Raw genomic sequence first — 24572 nt, forward strand, 5'->3', positions numbered from 1 at the left:
GTTCCGACAACCAAAAATCTCTAAAATTTAAAATAACTGAAATAATTATAGCAAAACTAGAAAGTTTAATAGAAAAAAAAATATTTAGGAACTTTTAAGATCGGTATCCTTTTGAGTTCAAAATTTGACGACTTTAATAATAAAATTAATAACATCGTAAATTAATTAAAAAATATTAAAATTGTAAAAAAAAAAATAATTTAAAAAATAACTGGTTATCTGATGAAGTTTCTGTATTAAAATTTAAAATTGATGAAATTGAACAACCAATAACCATGAACATAACGGGTATTCCAAAAACAACTGATGAAAATGTTATTTCTATTCCTAAAAAAATTTGTTAAAAACTAATACGGAATTCAAGAACTTTTTTTATTTAAAAACAAAATAGGTATTATAGGTATTGGAAAAATTAATAACACTTGATATGCGGAAAAATGTAATTTAATTAATAGTTTTAATTAAAGAATCTCTAAATTTGCTAAGTATTGAAAAACTAATACTACAAAATTGTAATTCATTAATTTTTAAATTATATCAAAAGTTTTAAGTTTAAACTTGTTCCTATTTCAATGAAGAATATTTATTTATTTATATTTATTTTTGTTTATGTATCTGCATGTAGAGATATTGATAAAATGAAAAATCCAATATTAGCAATAATTATCTAAATACCATATGGCTAAAATAAATAAATGACATGTATAAATAATTTTATCGAAGTTAGAGTCTTCTAAAACTTGTATTGATTATATATTTACTAAAACATTAGAACTAATAAAATAAATTCAAATGAAAATGTTATTTAACTATAAAAGTCATAATTATGCTACAATTTAAATTGTATTTGATATAAATTCTAATGACAGTAATTCTTATAATAATTTAAAAATAAACAAATAAATATTTATCATTTAAATTTATTAATAATTAATCCAGACAATTATTCTTGCTTGAATCTTAAAAATGTAGATACTTTGATTGAGAGATTTTAATATAAAATTCTAAGATAAAATTATTTATTTATCATTCGAAAATGTCTATAATTAATTACAAATCAAGAAAATTGTATAATTAAAATAAAGGATTTCAACTGGAATAATAACTTAATTTGAAATAAAGAAAAATTATTCATTAAATTAAAATCTAGAACTTTTGATACACGTAGTTTTAAACAATATTATATTAATCTTTATAGAAAGTAGAAACATGTTAAACTTACTAATAAAAAAATCAAAACAATTTTATTACTAAAATAAATTATAAGACGTTTAGTCAGATAATAAACAAATTTGGAATATTATTAATGAAATAAAATATGTTTCATAAATAAAATTACAAAAAAATACTATAAATAATAAATCAGAAATTTGTTATGGGTTAAATTAATTTTTTTTTATCAACTTTGTAAATAACTTAGAAATTAAGCACATAAATCATAATATATTCTCGGAAAATTATAATGTAACTTACAAAATAAAGTATCCTTTTTAAGCCTATTAATAATTAGGAAATTATGGAACACCTGAAAACAATTAATGATAATTATTTTTATGAAAATGATTTATCTAATTATATACATAAAAAACTTAAATTAATTTATCTTTACCACTGTTAGTTATTTTTCATAAATCTTTATTGATTGGTAGATACCTTTAAATATGTTTTAATTCCAATATTCTAGGCAATTGCATTAACTTTAACTTTGACAATATTTTTGAAGTATATATATAAAACAAATTTCTGGGTTTTTTAAATAAAAAGTATTTATTTATTATTATTACTAATACAGTTAGAAAAAATATTTACAAAAACTATGAGGTATATAATGCGTATCTCCATAGATATTATATAGGTATACAAAAACTAAAAGGCCTTTTATTTTGTAAATCATAAATTATTACAGCAAAGCATGCTGAAATATTTAAAAATATTCTAAAATTCAAATTAATTATTTATAATTAATATTTATGATAATGTATTGTTATTGTTGTCATAATGTTATTATTATATAATATATACATATATGCGACTTCTATAGTACAGATTTTTGCACACCGTGTATATATATAAATATATCTATTTGCCAAAGACAAATAAATTAATTTTGATTTACCTATTCTTTTATAATCATATTTTGTAACAAAACTAGTGATAACTTTGTTCCATACTATCAGAGCACCCTTTCAAATCTCGAAAATTAAATAAAAATTCAAAATTACATAATTATTATTATACCAAAAAAATCGAATGGAATAATATAATTATTATTAATAAATACTAATTGTGTGGCCCTAAATTGCCTATGCAAAGCGCCGTCTATCGATTTACCTATTATTGTTTTAATAATAAAATTATTATGTAATAGAGTGTATTTTAGTTCATTATTTTAAGAAGTGGGATAAAGTCTAATGCAGAAAAAATGAAAAATACCTATTTAAAATTTTTTTTCTATTACGAATAGATCAATATATTATATCCGTAATGTGAAGGCTTTTTGTGTATATTTAACTATTTTAAATTTTACATAATTGCGGAAATGCATATAAAAACTGAAATCTACTAATTAATAATTTTGAAATGTTATATTTTAATATAAGCTTAAGGGTAATTTTATTTATCAATTATTTTGCTTTACAAATTCAAAATTCAATTTTTTTTTTATGTGCATGTTTACTCTCCGAATTGTACACAAAAGATTTTGAAATGGAGAATAAACGATTTTTTTTAATAAATAATTTTACATTCCTTTACTATAGCACTGAACACAATCGATTGTACAACTTGAATTTATTTTACGTCTTAGTGTTCATCTTATAATGGAAGTCCATTAAAGCTAGAACAAAGAAACTAGAAATATATTGTGCCGTGTAAAAACATTTGCTTGGTGGCTGCATTTGTTGTTTTTGATAAAGAGGTTGTTGGTTAATGATAGGTACTCAAGTTACTCACATTTTTCCCACAAGTTTGTGTCTCTTCAAATGTTTTCAATGCTAACAATATTATTAAACAATAATGAAATACTGCAGTGTAATGGTACAGAATCTATAATTAAATTTACCATAATATGTATCCCACTAAAATCATAATGTAGCACGTATGTTACAAGCATGGAATTTCATGTTCCCAAATATTGACGAATGATTTAACATATTTAAGTATAAACTATATACATATACCATACATAAAATAATACAGGTGATTTCCATAATAAACACGTTTATGCCAACGATTGAGAATTTAAATTATCTGTTGGATATTTTACGTAGGCACAGCGTTTTACCACTTTTAACATATTTTGGTTTAAGTCAATAATGTATATTTGATATATATTTTTTAATTTTTATGCTATAATGCATTTCTTATATTAACACTTAGTTTTGTACTATTATTGAAGTAGGTAAAATCAAGTTAATATTTTAAAACTTTTTTTCTTTAGAAAATCTTTACCTACTTAAGAACATGAACAGAGATAAACAGAGAAGTACTTAAAATTAAGATGTCTTTTTATAAGTTTAGATTATTAAACGTTTAAACCAGGTATATATCGGTATCTGCTAGAATATTTTTTACTATTTGTATAATACAATTAAAAGTTTTAATTTAGTTTTTTCACGATTAAGTATTAATTTCAGAATAAATAACTTTATGCCTATGTAGCTAAGTAATATTGATAAATTATTATTTATAATATTTCTTAAATTTATAGACAAAAATTAAAATATATAGTTATAATATTTTTGATAACATAAAACAGCAAAACCACTCGTTTTTAGCGATTTACACATTTACATATTTAATAATATATAAAGTAGTTAAGTACGTAGTTAACTTTATTCAGCTATAAGTATTTATATTTAAACTTGTGTTTTACTTTATTATTATCACTGGTTTTTTAATGTCTGATTTTATATAAAAAAATGTAGGTCCATTTTTGTCTACTGTCATCCTGTTGTCTACTATATTGATATGTATTATATGCAGCCAATACAGTATAAGTATTATCGAAACGTGGCTTAAATCCAATAACAGTTTTATTAAGGATAAATTACACGGTAGCACACAAACAGTGAGTCAGTGACTCATTCGATCAAAGTGTCAGACTAGGAGTTTAAAGTTTAAATAAAAATACATTTTTAATCTTTTGTAACGTGGGTTTTTACATCATTAATAAATTAAGCATACTAATATATTGCCGTATCTTGTTTTTAAGAATCTATTATATATGTATACACTATTCATGGATTATAAATGTACGTTTGTAGCTTATATACTCAATAATTACCTGATTGATTTTGACAGAGATGTTCTTTTTTTAGAGATATCAGAACATTTTAGAGAGTAATTTGAATCACGTTAAACAATATATCAAATGCTTTACCATATCTTTGTCGAGTTGGTTCATAATTCACACGAGGTACACCGACGCCAATCTGCCCATAAATTTCAAAAAACGAGATACACCTACACAATATAGCGCTTTTTTATTTGTTATTTCTTCTATGGAAAAATCTGGTTGTAGAATTAGTATCATATAAATAAAATAGACGTGATTTTATAATAATGAAGTCTATGATTTATTTAGATTTGACTTCATGCTATACATTTTAGATGACGAATTAGTATGTATTGTATTCAGAGCCGTGCCTTTGGTGGGGGGGTACGGGGCATACACCCCGGGCGCATGGTTTAATGGGCGCCAAAAACATTGAAATGCGTAATGATAAATAAAATAGGTGACGAATATTTTTAATTTTGCTCTGGGCGCCAAATCTTAACGGCACGGCTCTGATTGTATTACAATTTTAAATACCATAAAACAATTTACTAAATTAAGTAAACACTTGTCATTTGCTCATTTAATGAATATAAATACTTGAAATACATAATCATTTATACTATAAAATAATTACAAATTCAATTTTTATCAAGCTCGTAAAAATTGTACGTGAACCGTCGTATATTGTGGCTGCCGTTATGCTCTCCTTCTCACCGGCGTTTTAACGATTTTTCACATTCTGTTATATCAGCTTATTTTCTTCATTGATCTGGTTTTTATATAAATAATATGTAATTTATGTAATACCTAAGAATTAAAAACTAAAATTAAAACATTATCTTATTTTGGTTGCTTTAGCTTAGTTGCATCATCGATATAATCAAACCAGAAGTATGATATTTACATCACGATTATTAACATCTAATATTATATCTTATGTTTAATACAATACATTTCAATGTCTAATTTTTCTTTTTAAGTTTATTAGTCATGTATTTTTCTGATTATATCGAGTATTCAATAAAATGTGGACCATTCTGCAGTAAGAGTAAGTGCAGTAACATTACTGGTTATTTGTATAATTAACATTCATTTCTTTATTTGACAGGACACTGGTAAACTGGTAGGAAACCAACAGGATGTAAAAGAAAAAATGTTCCCGAGGTGGTTAATTTCAAATTCGAGTATCCAAAGTGTGTGACCAATGAACTTATATTTTTCATTATTATTGGTATATTTGCGGATTTATAGAATATTCATGAATTATGTATTATATATTATATGTGTATGTTACGCCTCGGACGTCTAAATGTAAGATTGCACGTTTTATGAAGAGTGTAGAAGTAAACAAAAATATTATTAACTTGAGTTATAAGTTGATTAGGAAATGAACTATTTATAGATAAGTTCTAAAGTAAATAAAAATAACTTTTAACTTTCTATATGTTTGGTTAGCTGATTCTTCCAGCCATCGTTTAGGTATTAGGTTAAAATGAGTATAATGGTTTGAAAGTAATAATTATATCTGAACATTTAAATAATATGTATTATGTATATTATATATCATCCCAAGCATATTATTATAATTGAATATTACGCACTGCGGTAAAAATTAATTTTCATAAAAATATGTTCTGCGGCCCAGGTGAGTTTTGAACCACAAAATATGACGGAGGGTATAATTTTATTGTTCTTGGACTACGGACTTAATGCCAACTGTGTAGTAATGCTCACCTAAATTTTTTTCTATATATGAATGTGTGTGTGGTATATCGAATTACACTTGGGGACATGCGCGTCCGAGTGTGTAAAAATAAAACTAAATAATATTTAGGTATACTATTGTACAGGTAGGTAGTAAGTACCTCTAAACATATTGTACAGTAAAACAATGTGGGCTTAGAGTGAGCATGAAAATAATTCTAAATACATTTTTATGTCTGGTATAAATTAAAAGATAAAATCGTGTTTTTACGTGACAAAAAAACATTTGTGGTGCACATTTCGGTCAGAATTGATTTTTTTGTTTATTTCTCCAACGGCGACAAAACCCATAAAAACCGTACTGTGTTCAATGTAAACTTTTTACTGTTAGTGTAGAAATAATGGTTAATAGGATTTATTTGTAAATTACTGTGATAAATATACTGCGTACAAACCACTACATAAAAATTATCTCGTATAAACGGTGAAATAATGCTTTCACCGTTATCTTCTCTATTTTTAACGTTCTCAGTTTGATTTTTAATTTTAATTATACATAATATTTAATAGCTATAGTTCGGAGGAACTGCACAGTTTGTTTCATTGCATGACGTTTATAATATTGTAACCAGTGGCTACAAATATCTCATTATAAGTGATATTTACAAGCACTCGATTTTTATTGAAAAATGTATCACTAACATAAAAATGTGTGTTTATATATAGACAATATTTATCGAATCGTCGAGAGAAGTTGTAAAGGTATAGGATTGTATAGGATGATCGATCGAGAATAGCATTGAACCTGATGACATTATTCGATATCAGCAAATTATTATAATTGACACCATTATGTAATTATTGTAGACGACCAATAGCAAAACACACTGCAAGTCCAATGCATATACATCGCCGCGTCTATGCGATGCATTGTATTAGGATGCAAAAAAAACATCGTTCAATTGCCCCCCAATAAGTATATTATGAATTCGTATAGATCATTTGGGGTGAGCGGTGGTCGTGTGTATATTTTTTCAAATATTACCGATGAAAACAACTGCACATTACTGATATGATTGAATAACAAAACAATTAACAGAAATTAATAGAATACGTCGATGTCGGTAAACTCTATTCGTGTCATTTTTTGCATATACAGAAATGAATAATCGAATCGAAGTGAACACTAAACATTTCTCAACGCGCGCGTCACTGCACTTAAATTTGCACGGTAAACTCAGCACCAGACTATCGTTTTTGTGCGCACGAATTCGAAATAAAATACAATCGTTATGTGTATTTTATGCTAAAAATTCGTATTGCACACGTTTGCGGGTCCGCGACCGTCGCGACGTCAATAAAGCTGCGCGAGTAAATCAAATTAAATTAAAAAAAAAAAAAAACACTCATAAAATAAACCCATCGGACTGTAATTTGGTTAGTCGTAACGGTCAGCGCGCGGTATCGCCGCACTCGTCCCCGTATAACATATGAACCTCTTCGTCACGCCGCGCGTGTTAGCACTTTGACGTGCACCACAACGATATCATCATCGTCGTCGTCGTCATTATCATTATCCTATGTAATATAGTGATAACGCGGTGACGGCGGCGATGTCGCCGCTGCACTGCGTTGCACATGCACATCGTCATATTATCGCGCTCGCCGTGCACCGGCAACTCGCCGCAGTGGTCGGCGGCCGCTATTGTGGTCGCCCGCGTACTTGCCCTAGGCCAAAAAATCTATAGTTATCCCAACCGCGGAGGACGACGCGCGGCGGCGGCGGCGGCTTCTTCGATGACCGCGACCGCTTGGGGCGCTAGCGCCGCCCGGCCTCGGTCCACGGTCGGGCGCGGGCGGCGCGCGTATGATCGACTGCGACGGCGGCGGCATTTTTAGCATCCAGCGGCTCTAGAAACCGCACGGCCGTCGCCGCGTCGCCTGCGCCGTAAAGTCGCGAAATATTTTTTTTCCCGCACACACGTACGCGTACACACACGCGCGCACACACACAGACACACACAGACGTGCGTGCGCGCGCGCGCGACCGGCGTACACAATTCGTTGACCATCGACGGATTTGATTGTTTTTTTTTTTTTTTTTCTTTGATCGTTTTTATCGTCGTCCCTCGCCGGTTCCTCGAGAGGGATCGACGCATCCGCGTGTTCGATACCACCGGACGCGGACGACGACGCTGCCGCGAGGAGGAAAGGACGACGAGGACGACCGCCGCCGATTTAACGCGCTAAAAAAATAGCCGCAGCAGTCGAATCCTTCGCACGCCCGTGAGTACTACAATACAAACCGTATATTTTATATCCGTCTGACGTGTACGCACACACACACACACACGTCATGTTTACAAACGCCACTGATCACGAGATCCGTCACGCGCGCCCCTCAAAGTCAGTGTGACACGACCGAAACTGCATCACACGCTGTTGCAGAGCGATTATAATAACGTCGTACACACGAAAGGATCGACTTACCTTCTTTCGCGGTATTTTTCCCCCCGCGACGCGTTTACCGACTGTCGTCTGTTGTAATACACACACCGCATCATCGATACCAGGAACTGTTTACACGCGAAAATTCGTTTTCATTCGCCTCCGCATATTCGCATGCACTTCGATCGAACTACACTCGAGTGTACGGTATACCGTCACGGAACATCTGCACTTCCGCTCTCGCCTTGTATCTCATACGCCCAGCCATCCTCTGCTGTGTCCGACGGCTTACCTACCAGGTGACTTTACGCGGCGCGCGATTCCCGTACGGAAATCAATATCCGATGACCTTTTTCAAAACGCATCTGTCGCGTTCGAAACGATATTTTACATTCCGGAATATTATAATCATATGGCGTTTAATAATATTATAATATTTTGATATACGCGTTTGAGGAGGTCTCCTGTTCAGGCTAACAGGTCGTTCGATCAGACATCGACGACGTATCTTCTGACGCAGTTACCGCCCCACAAAATGTCACTTTACATAATAGTGTATATTATAACATACATGGTACATGAATGTATTATGCATTGAGTTGTAGGTATACTCTATTTAGACGTCTACGCGTGATGTACAACGCGCGACATCGTTAAATTATTAATGCACATCGCATAATATATAACATAATTATATCGTACGACATAACGCGCAGCGAATGATGTGTTTTACATCAATAGGTATATAGTATTATAAACATATTATATAATGGTATATTATTAATAATATGCTGATGTTTATAGTATAACGAGTAACTGAAGTTTTTTTTTTGTATTTAGACGACCCATTCAGCGACGGGGTCGATCGTGTATAATAAGAGTATAATGCATAAATATTGATCCACCACGTGTTATGAGTATTACCTACGTATAGAATACCCCACCAGTAGATATTTCCATAAAGCTATTTACCGATATATATATATATTTTTTTATATTATTATTTATTGTTATGGTATACCGTATATTTCGGTGTATATTATATTTTCAACGTGATTATATAGGTAGACTACGCAAAACAATCGCGAGTATTTACAAAAAGATAACACTTTAATAATATAATAATATACTCAGTATTGGCCCATATTCAATAACACGCGAAATCGATTACTTTAATTAATTAATTTAGTAATATTAATATACAATTTATTAACTTTATCCATATTTAATGTATGCGCATCAATAATAAAGTTATATCGTATTTTAAATGTTATTGCGTGTACCTAAATGTAGTTTTTCCGTAACAGAGATTATTATTATTATTATTATTATTATTATTATAAACGAGCTTGATGTACATTTTTTAATTTTGATATTGTGCACTTTGACTGTTTTGATTTTGTACTAAGTATAATATGATAAACAAAAACATATTTTTAATAATAATTAATAGTTCATGTTCGTAATAATATTGTGTGGTATTGGTACAATTATTAATATTATCGTTATCATTGAAAGGTTATAATCATTAATCATTGCCTACCTTATTAATTATCACTGTACCATATAAATATCGATAATCGTATTACAAAAAATATATAGGTTACAATTTAACCTAAAGAAAGACACATAATTATGTGTGTTTTAGACTAATACTTTTCCTGATTTTTAGTGTGAGTAATGAATTTAATTTTTGTCATTACAAATTCTAATTCGATCCGTTGTTTATATTGTGCTTTTATAAATCGATTACTTATTATAAACACATTTTAAACGTTTCACGTGGAACACAACATTTTTATTTAATTGATTAATAAATTGTATCCTATCTATTTCTCGGCTAATCAAATTTATAAAAATCGATTAAATCACAGTCAGACAGCATGATGTAGGTGTGTAGTTTTATTTTATGGCTCAACGTGTTAAACACATAATTTATTGTTATTTATTGTTAACATAATAGTATAATACTACGACCAAACCTAGTTACGCATAATATGATACTAAAAATAACAAAAGTATTTAATATATTATTATTAAATATTTTTACTATAATATAATTCGTCATAGGTAACATATCATGTAAAATATCCACGTTAGTGATTATTATACGATATCTAGATTGATCAATACACGTATGCTGAAATTGTAATAATTAATAACATGTGCATTTATAAATATATTTTATTTGCCCGTAAAATAAACAATATATTGTCACGACTTCTCGTCTAAACAACTATATAGTTATCAGTAGGTGGCCTTTTTATTCGATATGGTTTTTTAATGAGATAAATGGATAAATGTCATTATTTATTAGTTTATTAAATATTAACTTACTATTACAAATATTATATAATATGTACCTACAAAAAAATATTTTAAAATGGGAATTTTAAGGACTAAATATTAAATAGTATTGATCATGATAAGCTGACTTAGCTTTTCAACAAACAAAAGCGATACATTTTTTTCCTCGTGTAAGTACAACTGGTACAAGGATATTAAATTATAATCGCAATATTAAATATGTATATTGCATTATTGCAGTATAATATTATAATGTAAATTAATTTAAATTAAACTACATATTATTATAATATTTGAAATATCAGTGATAATAATAGTAGGTTGAGTTATGTTCGTTTCCTCACGTTATAGTCACAACTGAACACAATTAATTTGACATATATACGTTTACATTTTTTTTATTAGAAATAATCACGAAATATAAACAATAATTTAACAGATTAAGCAAAATCACCACATCATAATAAGAATATATTGAAAATTATTCATATAAATGAAACGATTAGTAATTTCAAACAATAAGTATTGTTAGTACCTGTAAATAATTTACTGTAGCTAAATGGAATAAAGCTTACATAATATTATGTATTTGATATAAGCATTTTATTTGATGCATTGTTGTATGACAGTCTAGGAGTGATGAATCAGAAAAATATAACATGTATAAATAATTCACATTAAATCATTCTATGACGAAAAAAAAAATAATCTAATTGAATGTGAAAATAATTATTGTTGAATTATTCGAAGGTCACCTCTTCCTAGAGTGATATTAAACAATTGAAATCGTTCAATTAAACGTCCCTAACAGTCAATTAGTTTAAGCTATATGTGATTTAAGACTATTTCTACAGGTAAATATAAATGTCACACACGCATATACCTAAATAGTGTAGAATGCATGTTTATTTATATTAACGATGTACTATTAAAAATTGTAGTTACTTAAAATATGTTAGGCTAGGTTATAGATTCATGTTTGAAATACGACTCATAATAAAAATATCGATTGTATATAATATATTATAGCAAGATGCCATATAATATAGTATTGTTATTATATATATATTGATTTATAGGCCGTGGTTATTATTGAATCGTTTTTTATATATTATAATGTATATTTAAATATATTGTTACTTATTTAAAACGATAAGGTATCTTACATGCTAATTTTTTTTAATGTGTAATATTTGTTTTTATATATTAAAAATAAAAATAAAATTATGAGTTAGATAACTATACGTTATTTTTTATACTTGTGGTTGTAATGTTGAATTTTGCTCTTATAAAATTATCAACTGATTATAGTAAAAACTATAGGTATAATATACGTTATTTTATATGCTTAAACGTAACTTTAAATAATGAGATTTCCATGTGATTAACGAATTTTTAATTAATTTAATGAAAATAGGATTTATACAATTGGATGCATCTTAATAATGACAAATACTTTTTTGTAAACGTACCCTTTATTTTTTTTATACTTGAAAATACATTTAAATTGAGACTTAGTGAGCAAAAAAATAGCTAAGTTATTTATAATAAAAGGTTTTTTTTAATTGTTTTAGGAATATTATAATATTGCAAGAGTTGAATTATTTAATTCAAATTTATTATTTTTATTTTTAAAAATAACAGTTTTAAATATACTTGGAAGTTGGAACATCGTCCCATGACACAAAATATGGATAAATTGAATTAAACCACTAAACGTCCATGTCAATAATATGATGTTTTTCACAATTTGAACAAACGCCAAAAACAGTTTCAACAACTCGTTTTGGCGGGATTGTTAAAAAAAAACGTAGGCGTGCGTATATTTATGCATATAATGCATAGGTATGTCTACTTTTTTATAGTAGTGAAAATATTTTTACTTATTTGATCGATTTAGAAACAGACCAAATAAAGACAAAAGTATTGCTATGATTTTTATTGTGGCGGACTTGATTTTATTTTACTGTTATTTTGGAGCGATAAAATTGACGCTTTTTATAGATGATATATTTTAATTCATACGAAAAAAAACAGAGTACCTATGCCGGTACGAGCTTAAATAAATCTTAATCAGCGAGTGTATTATTATTATAGTAACAACCACTTTTGGATAAGCCAAGATTCATTCGAAATCGTTTTTTCAGTACAAAGATTTATCATTGCTTTCAAATATCAAGTCACCCGACACGCAGTATCAGCACTTTTGAGTATGGGCTTAACGTGTACGCCTATATCTTTGTCAAACCGGTATTATAGGTACTATAACGAATGGGATATTCATTACAACGGATTGATATATAGATGCAGAGGGTAGTATACTCGTGTAATATTATATATCAGGTCAAAACTATCGACGTCTGTAGTTAATGCGTTATGTGTTCTAAAAACCAATAATATAATATAAATCAATCATCGTCCGCGGAGATGCGATATGAAATCTACGTGATGAATGTGATAGTAATTTAACGAATTAATATTATCACTGTTGTACACAGCGCATACGCGCTATATAACGTATGTATAGGTATTCTTGGAAAAAAATAATTAAAACGATTGACCTATTTCGTGCGACGCGTCTCGGATAGGACGTGTTATTATTCCGATATTAAAAATGGTTTAGTCCGCAATAAACGCAGAATATTTCGATAAGACGGTTTTTCGTTTATTTTTTAATTGCGAAAAACGTTCCCGGCACATCTCTAACGGTTCGTCTCGTCGTCTGCACTACAAATAATTGCAATGCAATACGTTTATATTGCGATATTCATCTTGGTCTTTATTAATGTATAATATTCCGCTGTATAATATATATATTGACTTTGTGTGAGAGAAAATCGTGTGCCGTCGACGATAACAAAAGTGAATTCGATTTGACATGATTCACGTGACTATGAACAACATTTTTCAGCCGCCGATCGCAAGTGCTCAATGAGTGCGTATTATATACGTACATACTATACCAGTAGAAATACTAATTGCAGCGTATTCTAAATTTCTAACATACTCAATATATAGGTACCTAAATGATGGTCAACAATTCGATATCGGGCGCCTGCTCGTGACCGAATTGTTCGATTGCCAATTATTTGACCCACTATTATATCACTATATCATACACTACGTCCGATCCAAAAGCTTTTTTCCAATGACAATATTATCGCGATCGATCGTGGATTGAACCAGAATTTCTTCTTTTTATATATTGTTTTATTTCAAAAATCTCATAATATCTATAAAAATGTATTTTTATATTTTTTTCTCAACACACTTGATCTGTTGTTCAAAATGTGACTTCAACGATGTTGTCTATTGAGTATAATAATAGCGATTCTTGAATTTCGATATTATATTATACGTGCGAAATTTGATAGTATTCGGAGTAAAAATTCACCTAAAAAGGCAACTTTAGTCATTACTCATCAGTGGTATATGATTGATCCATGATATACATGAGTGTTATGTCTGTGCATATCTAATATACATAATACATTATAGGTACTTAATAGAGTCAATAAAGATGATATTATTAGAATGGCAGTTAATTTATCAATTTGTTATGTAGTACAAAATATATTATAAATTCAATGGTGTAGATATAATGATTAGATTAACAAGATGTTTTTCAAAACAATATTATGTTATTAAAAAAGAAGTTATAAAATTCTGAAATTGTATTCATTATAATATTACGCCACACAACGCGGTATGAATAATAATTAAACATTAAGTTAATAAGTCATAATTGATAAAATTTATTTATTCAAAAATTGGTGTTTATGAAGTACCGTTCAAAAACAAGTGTAAATTATATGTATTTTGTATACGCATGCTTTCTTTCCAAAAATCGCAACAAAGGGGAGCAGTGTATATTATAATATTCATATGTTCCTATCACGATTAGTGTTTGTGAATATCCTATACCGTATAGTTTAGTCTGAAAAGTCTATAAATTAAACATAAGAAAAATTAGAACGGTTTATTGTCGATTAACAAACGCAACGAAATCGATGACACTATTATCATAATCGAAAAAGATAAAAAAAAATACTGTGAAAAAGCAAAAAAAAAAAATGAAAATGAAAATGAAAATACAATATCAGTTCAGATACGCGCACTGGTTGGCTTCGGAAGTAGTGGTGGAGATCGAAGAACAGGGCGAAGACAGTGTGATTACGGGCTGTATGAGGGTGTAAGCGCCCATCGAACCGGTGGTATTGCGCACGTAGTCGGCAAAGTTGTTCCTGAGCACGTAAATGAATCCACCGTAGCCGGGGGCCACGTGCACCGGGGCCCGGCAGTCCCGGCCTTTGGACACGAGCTGAAAGCCAATCTGGTGGAACGGGCCGTAGTTGGCGTCCCACGACCATATCTCGTTCTCGGTGGGCCGTCGGAAGTACATCCGGCTACCGGTGTCGGTGCCGAGCACGGTGATCTGGTACGGTTTATGTCCCACCTCGACTATGGCCGGCTGGGCCGCATCCAACGTACACCGGTCAATGTACTCGAGGTCGACGGCGAACACCTTGCAACCGGAAATGAACGTGGTGTACATCCACGTCTGTCCGTTCGCCAATTGCAGCTGCACCATGAACAGTATGTCCCGCGGCGACGCTTCGAGTCCCGTCGACTTGTGCGGGAAGTCCATGGCCCACTGTGCGCCCGTGTCCGTGTTCATCACCAGCACAGTGCTCCGAGCCGCGTCCGACACGAAAGCGTAATGGTTGCAATCTCCGGTTCGCGAGCGGTACGTCGTAATGTATTGCAGGCAAGACGGGGTCTCGGCACAGTCGTCCGCGGTACCGGCCATTACCGTCTTGATTTCGAACGTCTTGTACGACGACTACGTCGAGAGATGTCGACCAGAGAGGAAAACGATTACACTTTGACAACTACCATACGCGGCGCGGTAACGCACCTTTGGCGGTCTCCGGTTGTCCTGATCGTCGTCGATCTCCAACTTGACGACCTTTGCCGGGGCGACGCGTCTCGGACTGCTGGTCATCGTGTCCACCACGCCCACGTCCAACAACCACACCGCGTCGTTGATGTCGTCCACGCAGAGGTCGACGACGTTGATGAGCGGGGCCGAGGCCGAGTCTGGTTCGACCGACGTCTCGGCCGAGTGTGCGTCGGGCGCGGAAGGCAGCGGCAGAACGTCCGGTTCGACAATGGCCCGGTCGTCGGTGCCAGCGGTCCGGAACGAGCCCAACGTAAACGGGACGCCGGGCCGGAAGCGCGGGGACACGACTATCACGCGACCTGCTCGAGTCATCTGAAACCGGCTGTGGATGACGGCTCGCGGGTCGTAAGAACAGTTCCACGCCAGGCTCGTGCCCAGCAAGTGGTGGTCGTAACGCCGTTCCGCGCTGCCCGGACGGACGCCCAGCGAGGTCAGTTGAAGCAGGACCAGCAACAGTAGCGATTGTTCCGAGTCCGCGATGGCGATTCGCGTATGACGCATGACGGAAGTGCCGTTCTGAAAACGAAAAACACGTCGTATAGCGCTCGACGTCGTGCAGTTTTCATACATAGTCGAAAGAGAAGGTTTGAGATCCAAAAACTAAATAATAATATATTTTACCCGACACAAACTATATTCGGAGCGAAATTCGACGCAGAAAACACTCGAATCTCGAATCGGGGAAAAAACCGTAAAAACCCACATCCCAAATCTGTGTGCATAAATTATTGTAGGTATTATGTGCTGAGCGAAAAAGTTTTTCAAAGGATTATATCTGTTAACGCCGCGCGATGAAGATAATCCGAACGTTATGAATACAAATGATTTTGTCAACGACCGAACGCTGCACACGAGATAAATAATATTTATATCATATATTGCACTGATATTCTCAGTGTTGATGGATGATACATATTATATGTTGTTTTTAATAAATTATGCACGTAGAATACGCAGATACTACAACACAATTGTTTATATTCTATTTCGAAACGAGTTCACGCCTAATCGCTTTTCTCGCGGTAAAACAAATATTATAATATATGTTTCTATTATTGTTAGGTATGAGATTCAATTTTTAATTTGTTTTTGTTTCCTGCGATTGTACTCCTTTCTGTCGATGGTCATAATATAATATGTTCATTATGAATTGTTCTTTGTATTCTTAACGTTTTAATTACTCGGCACGAGAACACGAAATTGTTAGATCGAATATTTACTATTTTTTTTTTTTTGAACTAATATCTTTAGTTTATAATATATTATATCAAGTGGATAACATTACAATCATCGTACGGAATATAAGCCAAAGATATCGATGGGCGAAGGAATTGAAACGATAGTAATATTATTATAATATTCGTAGTAAAGCAGCTTGCAGTATCAACGTCGTCGGAAAAGAAATTATGGAAGACATAATACGCAACGCAATACCCGTAAATAATTTGTTTGTTTGGTTTTATTTTTTAATCCAATAAAACCTATTTTGTAATTTTAAGGTTTACAACATCGTTCCGGTGATGTACAGTGCGCCATGTACGCGCATACATCGGCTTTAATCGGGACGAAAGGTGATCAGTTAAAGGTATATAATGGTACACAATACAGAAATAAATAACATGCCGATATCGGTATTGATTTATACTTGTGCGGGGGGGAAATGGACATTTATGTCGATGTTGATTTTGCCATTTCAACGCTGCCAATTTGGCGATGCCGTTGTTTGAACGGTTGCGCAGCGCATGATGTTCCGAAGTTATGTAACTCATGCAAAACAATTTGTTTTTAATAACCCGGTTGTACGTCATTTGTCATATCATAATAATATATAACGGGAAAATGACCGGGTAAAATTCATCGGGAATACGGGAATCAATAAATTATGTTATATAATATTACGGTCTCTGGTAAAAACGTACCTTTCGACATTTCTCAAAGGTATGCGAAATAATATTTTAAATAAATTCGTATCGACACGAATCGCAATAAATGTTAAAGCCGATGTATAATATTATTATAATCGTAATCGGGTTCTCGTGAATAATGCAATGTTTCTAACGAAAATGGATAGATAGCGGATTATTGATTATAGACGTTGGATAAAAAGTATGCGTTTTTTAAGGATAATTGATAATATATAATTATTATGTAGTATTATCACGATTCACGACGATTATACTGCTATATATATTGCACAATCGTATTATATATATATATATATATATGTATATATTTATTCCTATTCTACTTTATCAAAAGAAACACTTGGCTACGATCTGTACTTTATATCGCCAAAACCTCTTAGATTCGGGAGAAACAATGCGATGTGACGCGAAAAGTAACATTTTACGATTTGCTATATAACTTGTTAAATCTTTTGTGTCCGACTCGCAATTTACAAATCACAATGGCTTACAACGAGTGTTGACTATATTCTTTTTATCGTACACTGATTTGAATTCCTACTATTTCTTTAAGTAATTTGCGGCTGGGAACATTTATGAGTAATAAATTTTGCCAGCTCCAAAAGTCAGATAAATAGTATCTATGGTTATGTAAGTACCTACCTAGGTATATCATTTATTAGGACGTACTCCAAGACTTGGTGTAGCCTATATCATTGCATATAGGAAATACTACCAGAAAATCTATCACATTAAAGCCAATATTATTACAGTGTTCGGTTAAGTTTTATTTTATCGTTAAATTATAATATTATATTATCTTAAAAATCACTTATGTATAATCTATGTAGTTATATATATCACGTTAGTAATAAACATATAATTATAAACTTTGAACTAGTAGTTATCACATTTCATTATATTATATAACATTAATATATTCGTATACATAATATGCTATAAAATTATCATTAATATTGCGAATGGTTAGGCTCCTTGATCTATTAATTTAATCACTTAGAATTAATAATAATAATAATAATTTATGCTATTTAAATTTAAATAATTGCAGATAGGTTACACAGCGTTAGTGTATTATTATCATGTTTATATAATTTGTATATACTTTATATTTTTTGTATATAATATTATTTCTATAACATATTTTACATACAACTTAAACGTATTGATTATAGGCACCATGATTTATGACGAATGAGTATTATATGAAAATAAATAATGCGAAACATCGAATGTTAACCAAATTAAAATTATTATTGTACCTAATTATTAATTACAATTTCGTACTCGACATTAAAAAAATAACTATAATTGGAGAAATATCTAAATGCGATAACTGCTTATGTAACGTACCTACATGTTTATTTTTTTATTATTGTGTGCTCAACGGAAAAATGTTTACTAAAATCTACTACTCATCGTCTTAATCAAATAATAAATCACAACATATTTTTGTTCTAGATAATCGTAGAAAAAATATGAATTTCATTAAAAAATAATTAGATAGGTACTTAAAAATATCAATGATTTATTTAAATTGTTATAATCTCGGTGTACGTATGCCGTTCAATAAAAGTTATGCATTACCTTATATTAAACCTTATTTTAAGAAAATACTTAAAAAAACGCCGAATTATATCATCTAAATATTGTTAATATTAATAAACTCTCAGTGGCATGGGCCACTGGGCTAACAAAGTTATATTAAAATTTTAGTTCCATTATAAGCGATAAAAATGTTTTATAGGTTTTAAACAAGATAAAATGAATTCTAAATATTACTTTAAATTTGGTTTTGCAGTTGAGCGGTGTTAATGAATTTAAATATTAGTGGAAATTGATTGAGGATGGCAAGATTTTGGAGAGTGAGTCTAAAAGGTTTTAGTAAACAACATTATAGTGGTTCTAAAGTCATTTTTCACATCTAAAGAATGGGTTTTCACGTTTATACGTGTTAGGGAGAAGCACTTTAACAGATTTTTTCTGTGTGATACAGTATTATTATAATAATGGGATTAATACGTTTTTTTATATCTTTCGATCAAGTATTAATATTAACATTTTTGGTATCCAGGTATAATGGACAATGGTATTACGTAATAGTTACTTTATTATTTACCTTCTTTGTGGATTGTATAGACATTTTAAAATGTTTTCTATAGTTGAATATTTTGAAAAATTATTATACCTTTTACCTATACTATTTTTTTTAAATATATTATTAAAATCTAACCGTAATTATTATTCAGTATCCAACATTAATAATTAGTTAATGTTATTTATTACATATAGTATTAATAGGTAACAGATTATATATCATCTATTCGTTATTTAAAGTTATGGATTGACTATAGTTATTACTTATTTTTATTGCATATAGTTACTGCACTTGTTATTGCTCGTTAAAATTGTTTGTATTATTTCATATAAAAACAAATTGTTTATCAACAACTGTAATCTGTTTTAATGTACTCTCTCGAATAATTATATTAAATATTAATTGTCTAAATAACAAGTTAACACAGTTACTTATTTAAGTATATCTCATACCAGTGATACCTACAAATTGTAGGCTATAATTTTAACTATTTTAATAATACCTGTATAATTTAACTACATATATTACTATGATACGAATACGTACTTCAAGATAACCTAGTATATCAAATGATTTTAATCTAGTCGGAAATTCATCAATATTTGTTGTTCTATAAGCGCCACTTATTCATTACATTATCATTTATGTAGGTCTAACATGTTCAATCAAATTACTCGGGTTTGGGATTGGATATTAAATAGGTAATACAAATTACAAATAAATATACTGTTTTGTTGTCGGGTAACGATTATTACAAATAATATATGTATAATATTAGGATATAATAATAAATTTATGTGTTTATAGAGATATAAATAAATCTATGGGATGCAATTTTTTCAAAATAAATAACATAAGTGACCTTCGATACATATTTTTTAGACAAACACTCGAACTCGTTATTTATGTTTATTTAATTTTATACAACTCGATATTTATAAATTGTACGATAAAATAAAAAAAATTATTATTCCTATTTTCGTCAATACTTTCAATGTACCCAATAAAAACTGCTAGTAAGGTTAACTGGTTACAACATACCTATAAATTTATATTACCCATATTTTGCGTAGTCGAAAATTAACGCTTAACTGCAGCAGAAGACACGTGCTGCACTAGCTATAATGTACGTGATAAATTCACTGTGAATGCTGTCTTATAATACTCGTAATTATTGAATAATATAATGTTATCTGTCCGGTGACTTGGAATTTACAAATCATATTGTACAAAAAAAAATTATATTTTGATTTCCGTGTACCGGAAAATCGGAGAATAATATACTAGTTCGCCTTGTTTAAAAAATTAAGAAGGTATAGTGTTTCTTAAAATCAATTAAAATAAATATATTATGCAATTAAATTAACTCATTAAAGAACAGAAATAATAATAGTTTGTCTTATCAACATTTTGTTATTTATCACACCTTCTTTGAAAACAAAAATGTATATATATATAGTTTTATAAATAGTACAAGTAAAAAACAAAATTATATTTAATTTATTGAATACATAAAAACAAAAACTTTATTTTCTTAATAATAATACTAAAAATTATAAATTTAAATTCAAAGTGTAATGTTAATTGAATAATATTATCTTAGTTGTGTACAAGAGATGCGAGGTAAAAATTATTGCCGAAAAAATAAACTGTAAATTTAAAATGAAACCAGTTTTTGTTTTTTTTTGTTGTAATTTAAAAGATTAATAACAAAGGTAATGTAAATGTCAAAATATTTTGACTTTTTGGTGCTATTTATAAAAATTGATATTTTCAGTTTTTTTTAACGAGTATATCTTAGATTGAATGAATATATCAAAATAAACATTTTAGAAATGAAAAAGCTTCAAAATTGAATATAAGATTCTTCATAAGCTGTTCTGCGATTTAAAAATGTCAAAAATAATATACAGGCTAACATTTTTAAGCTATTGTAAATATCACGGAAATTTATATATATCTATATATATATATCTATATATATATATATATTATTTAGTATTTTAAAAGTTAAGGCTTGAACTTTTTGTATAATATACTAAAAATATCAAAAATACATACAGCATGTGCTTTTTTTTATATAAATTTGCTTATATTTTTACACAATTGGATACAATAACATTCCTTATTCCAATGGTTTTAGTTATTTGCTTGTATACAATTTAAAAAAAATATAACTCTATTCTCATTATAATATTTATATTATATGTTTATTTATATTTATTTATATTCTGACTAATTTTAAACATTTTTTCAATCACATATATTTTCATTATTTTGTATACACATTTAAAACGTCTAAATATCTAAATAAATTTTAGTTATTTATACCTAAAAAATTAAAAATTATAATTAGGTACTATAAAACCTCCCTTCGTGGTTTATTGTAATTGTATCGAATACTATGGATGTAAATAAAATCTTTCTGTGTAACCCTAAGTCACAGTACAAATGTTTAATTATAGCGTTATTATATACAACCCATAACTATATGCTTTGAACATTTAAAAACGTCAAAATAATAGATACATTTTTGTTTTTGTTTTCCAGAACGCGTCGGCAGAGTCGTGGAACACGATCACCGTTTAATTAACAATAAACAGACTTCTGGTTTATCTGATTTTTGGTTAAAAGCCGGTCATTGATGAACCACGCTGCGACAACAACCACGACACGTTCTGCTGAGCGGACCTGTAACTTGCAGACGACATGCGACTGGTTAACGGATAGAAGTCGCCTGCGAGTAACCGAAATTAAAGTGACATCATCACAGCTACTGACTGCCACAACTGCCTACACTAAGTAATAGAATTGCTCCATTCTAGTATTTTACCACGATGGAACGGAACAGATTGTTTCTGGTACCACGGTTGTAGCCGGACTCGTATAACTACGACAACGACCACGACCACCACTCGCACTAGTCGAATCGCTATCCGATCGTCTCTTGTAGATTTATGGAAGCGGACGATGATGGACGCGACCCGGCGGCGGTGGCGGAGACGGAGACGAAGGCGGCGGCGGCGACTACGACCGGAAAAGACGACGACGACGATGACAGTGGCACTTCCGGTGGCAGCGAAGAGTACGACGAATATTTGGCTGACTTCCTAAAAAAGCTGTGTCGGGAACGGGTAACCACCAATGATCAAATAGTGCCGTGCACTGCAAAGCGGGTATCGGTCCAGGTGGAGTCTGTACCGTATGGCGGTGTCCGGTACGGGGGAGTGGAGGGCAACGAAGCGGACGCGGACGACGATGACGACGCATCTACGGCAACGATGACTCGCAAACCTAAGATACCAGACGGTGGCTGGGGCTGGATGGTAGTGTTCGCCTCGCTGATGATCTGCCTGATCTCAGATGGAATCAGTTTTTCGTTCGGGTTGCTATACATCGAATTCCTCAAGGAGTTCCAGGAGAGTAAGTCCAAGACGGCGTGGATCGGTAGCCTTTTCATGGCCGTGCCGCTGATTCTGGGTCCGGTGGGAAGCGCTCTAGTCGACAAGTTTGGGTGTCGGAAAATGACCATCCTGGGTGGTATAATATCCGGCTTGGGGTTCATCATATCGTCGTTCGCCGACTCGATCGAGATGGTGTTCTTCACATTTGGGTTCCTATCCGGACTAGGCCTATGTCTGTGCTATGTCACGGCCGTCGTTAGCATCGCGTACTGGTTTGACAAGAAGCGCACTTTAGCCACCGGGTTAGGTGCGTGTGGAACCGGTATCGGCACGTTTCTATATGCACCAATGACTCAGTACTCGATCGAGGAGTACGGCTGGCGGGGCACCGTGCTCCTGTTAGCTGGCACGTTTTTCAACTTTTGCGTGTGTGGAGCCCTAATGCGCGATCCCGATTGGCTGATCGCTGAACAGAAGAAACCGGCAGTCACCAGTGGGCATTCAACAGCTGTCATCGCCAAACCGTGGACCGACACCGAGGAGTCCATCGTCGATCACTGTCCAATGGTAGCCATCGAGAACGAAACAGCTGATACGCCCGCCGAAAGGACTACGGGATTCGAGCTTATCGCGTCTGAACCGGATGTTGACGCACTCATGCAGTATCCAGGAGTTGAGCAATACAGACGCATGGTGAAAGAAGCTCAGTGCGCCGAGTACAGGCTGACTGGTGTCACCACCACCGTCCGCAGTCCAATGACCGACGGTGTTCGGCGATTGCCCGACGACAACGCTGGTTTCCGGTCAGTCATCAACTTACCCACATATCTCAAGCACAACGAAAAAGTGAGTTTATGCATTTTTTAACAATCCCCGCCGCACTTACACCTCACTCATATCACCTAAACAATCAGAACACATAGATTTCAATTTGGATTTCGAACATTTTATCTCCCAACAAATCACCTTTATTCACTTTAAATGTTGTCAATAACATCGTAATTATATAAGTAGATATAATATAGTGTACACGATAATATGAATGGCGCAAAATGCGAATACTGTAAAGCGTTAAAGAAGACCATTTTGACATTAAGCTTACCGTCGTTAGAATTAAAGAGCTCTTAAGTATAAATACTTTAAAGAATAAATCCCCTCTTATTTTAACAGAAAACGGCATTTTCAATTATATAGACGGATCGATATTTTTAATGATAAATAAACTTGGTATTATAAACCGTATAGTGTCGTACATTTATTGTTCTGTCAGCTACGACGTACATGATCTTATATTTGCATTATTTATTGCGTACAATTGTTCCGGCTATTGACATATTACATTATTATATTATCAAGAAAAAAATTGGAAATATAATCATTGAAAAAAAAAACAATTGAAATCAGTAGGTATTCAAATTTTAGGTGGGTGATAAAATTTATCGTA

At 31.5% G+C, this 24572-nt stretch overlaps 2 protein-coding genes across 3 annotated transcripts in view; one reads left to right on the top strand and one right to left on the bottom strand.

Annotated features, from left to right (window-relative positions):
* The first annotated feature begins 7873 nt into the window (after positions 1-7873).
* Positions 7874-24572, top strand: part of LOC132928483 (uncharacterized) — a 40582-nt gene continuing 23883 nt past the window's right edge. For both annotated transcript variants that reach the window (XM_060993179.1, XM_060993181.1), the window contains exons 1-2: positions 7874-8269; positions 22275-23974. In XM_060993179.1, coding sequence (XP_060849162.1) covers positions 22682-23974 — 1293 coding nt within the window. In that variant the 5' untranslated portion in view covers positions 7874-8269; positions 22275-22681. The remainder of the gene's footprint in view (positions 8270-22274; positions 23975-24572) is intronic.
* LOC132928702 (uncharacterized) lies at positions 14838-16202 on the bottom strand. The gene is made up of 2 exons (XM_060993550.1): positions 15657-16202; positions 14838-15581 (listed from the first exon to the last, which is right to left on the bottom strand). Exons 1-2 carry the CDS (start codon positions 16200-16202, stop codon positions 14838-14840), a joined length of 1290 nt encoding a protein of 429 aa, XP_060849533.1.

This window comes from Rhopalosiphum padi, chromosome 4 (genome assembly GCF_020882245.1).
Source record: "Rhopalosiphum padi isolate XX-2018 chromosome 4, ASM2088224v1, whole genome shotgun sequence".
NCBI classification, from domain to species: domain Eukaryota; kingdom Metazoa; phylum Arthropoda; class Insecta; order Hemiptera; family Aphididae; genus Rhopalosiphum; species Rhopalosiphum padi.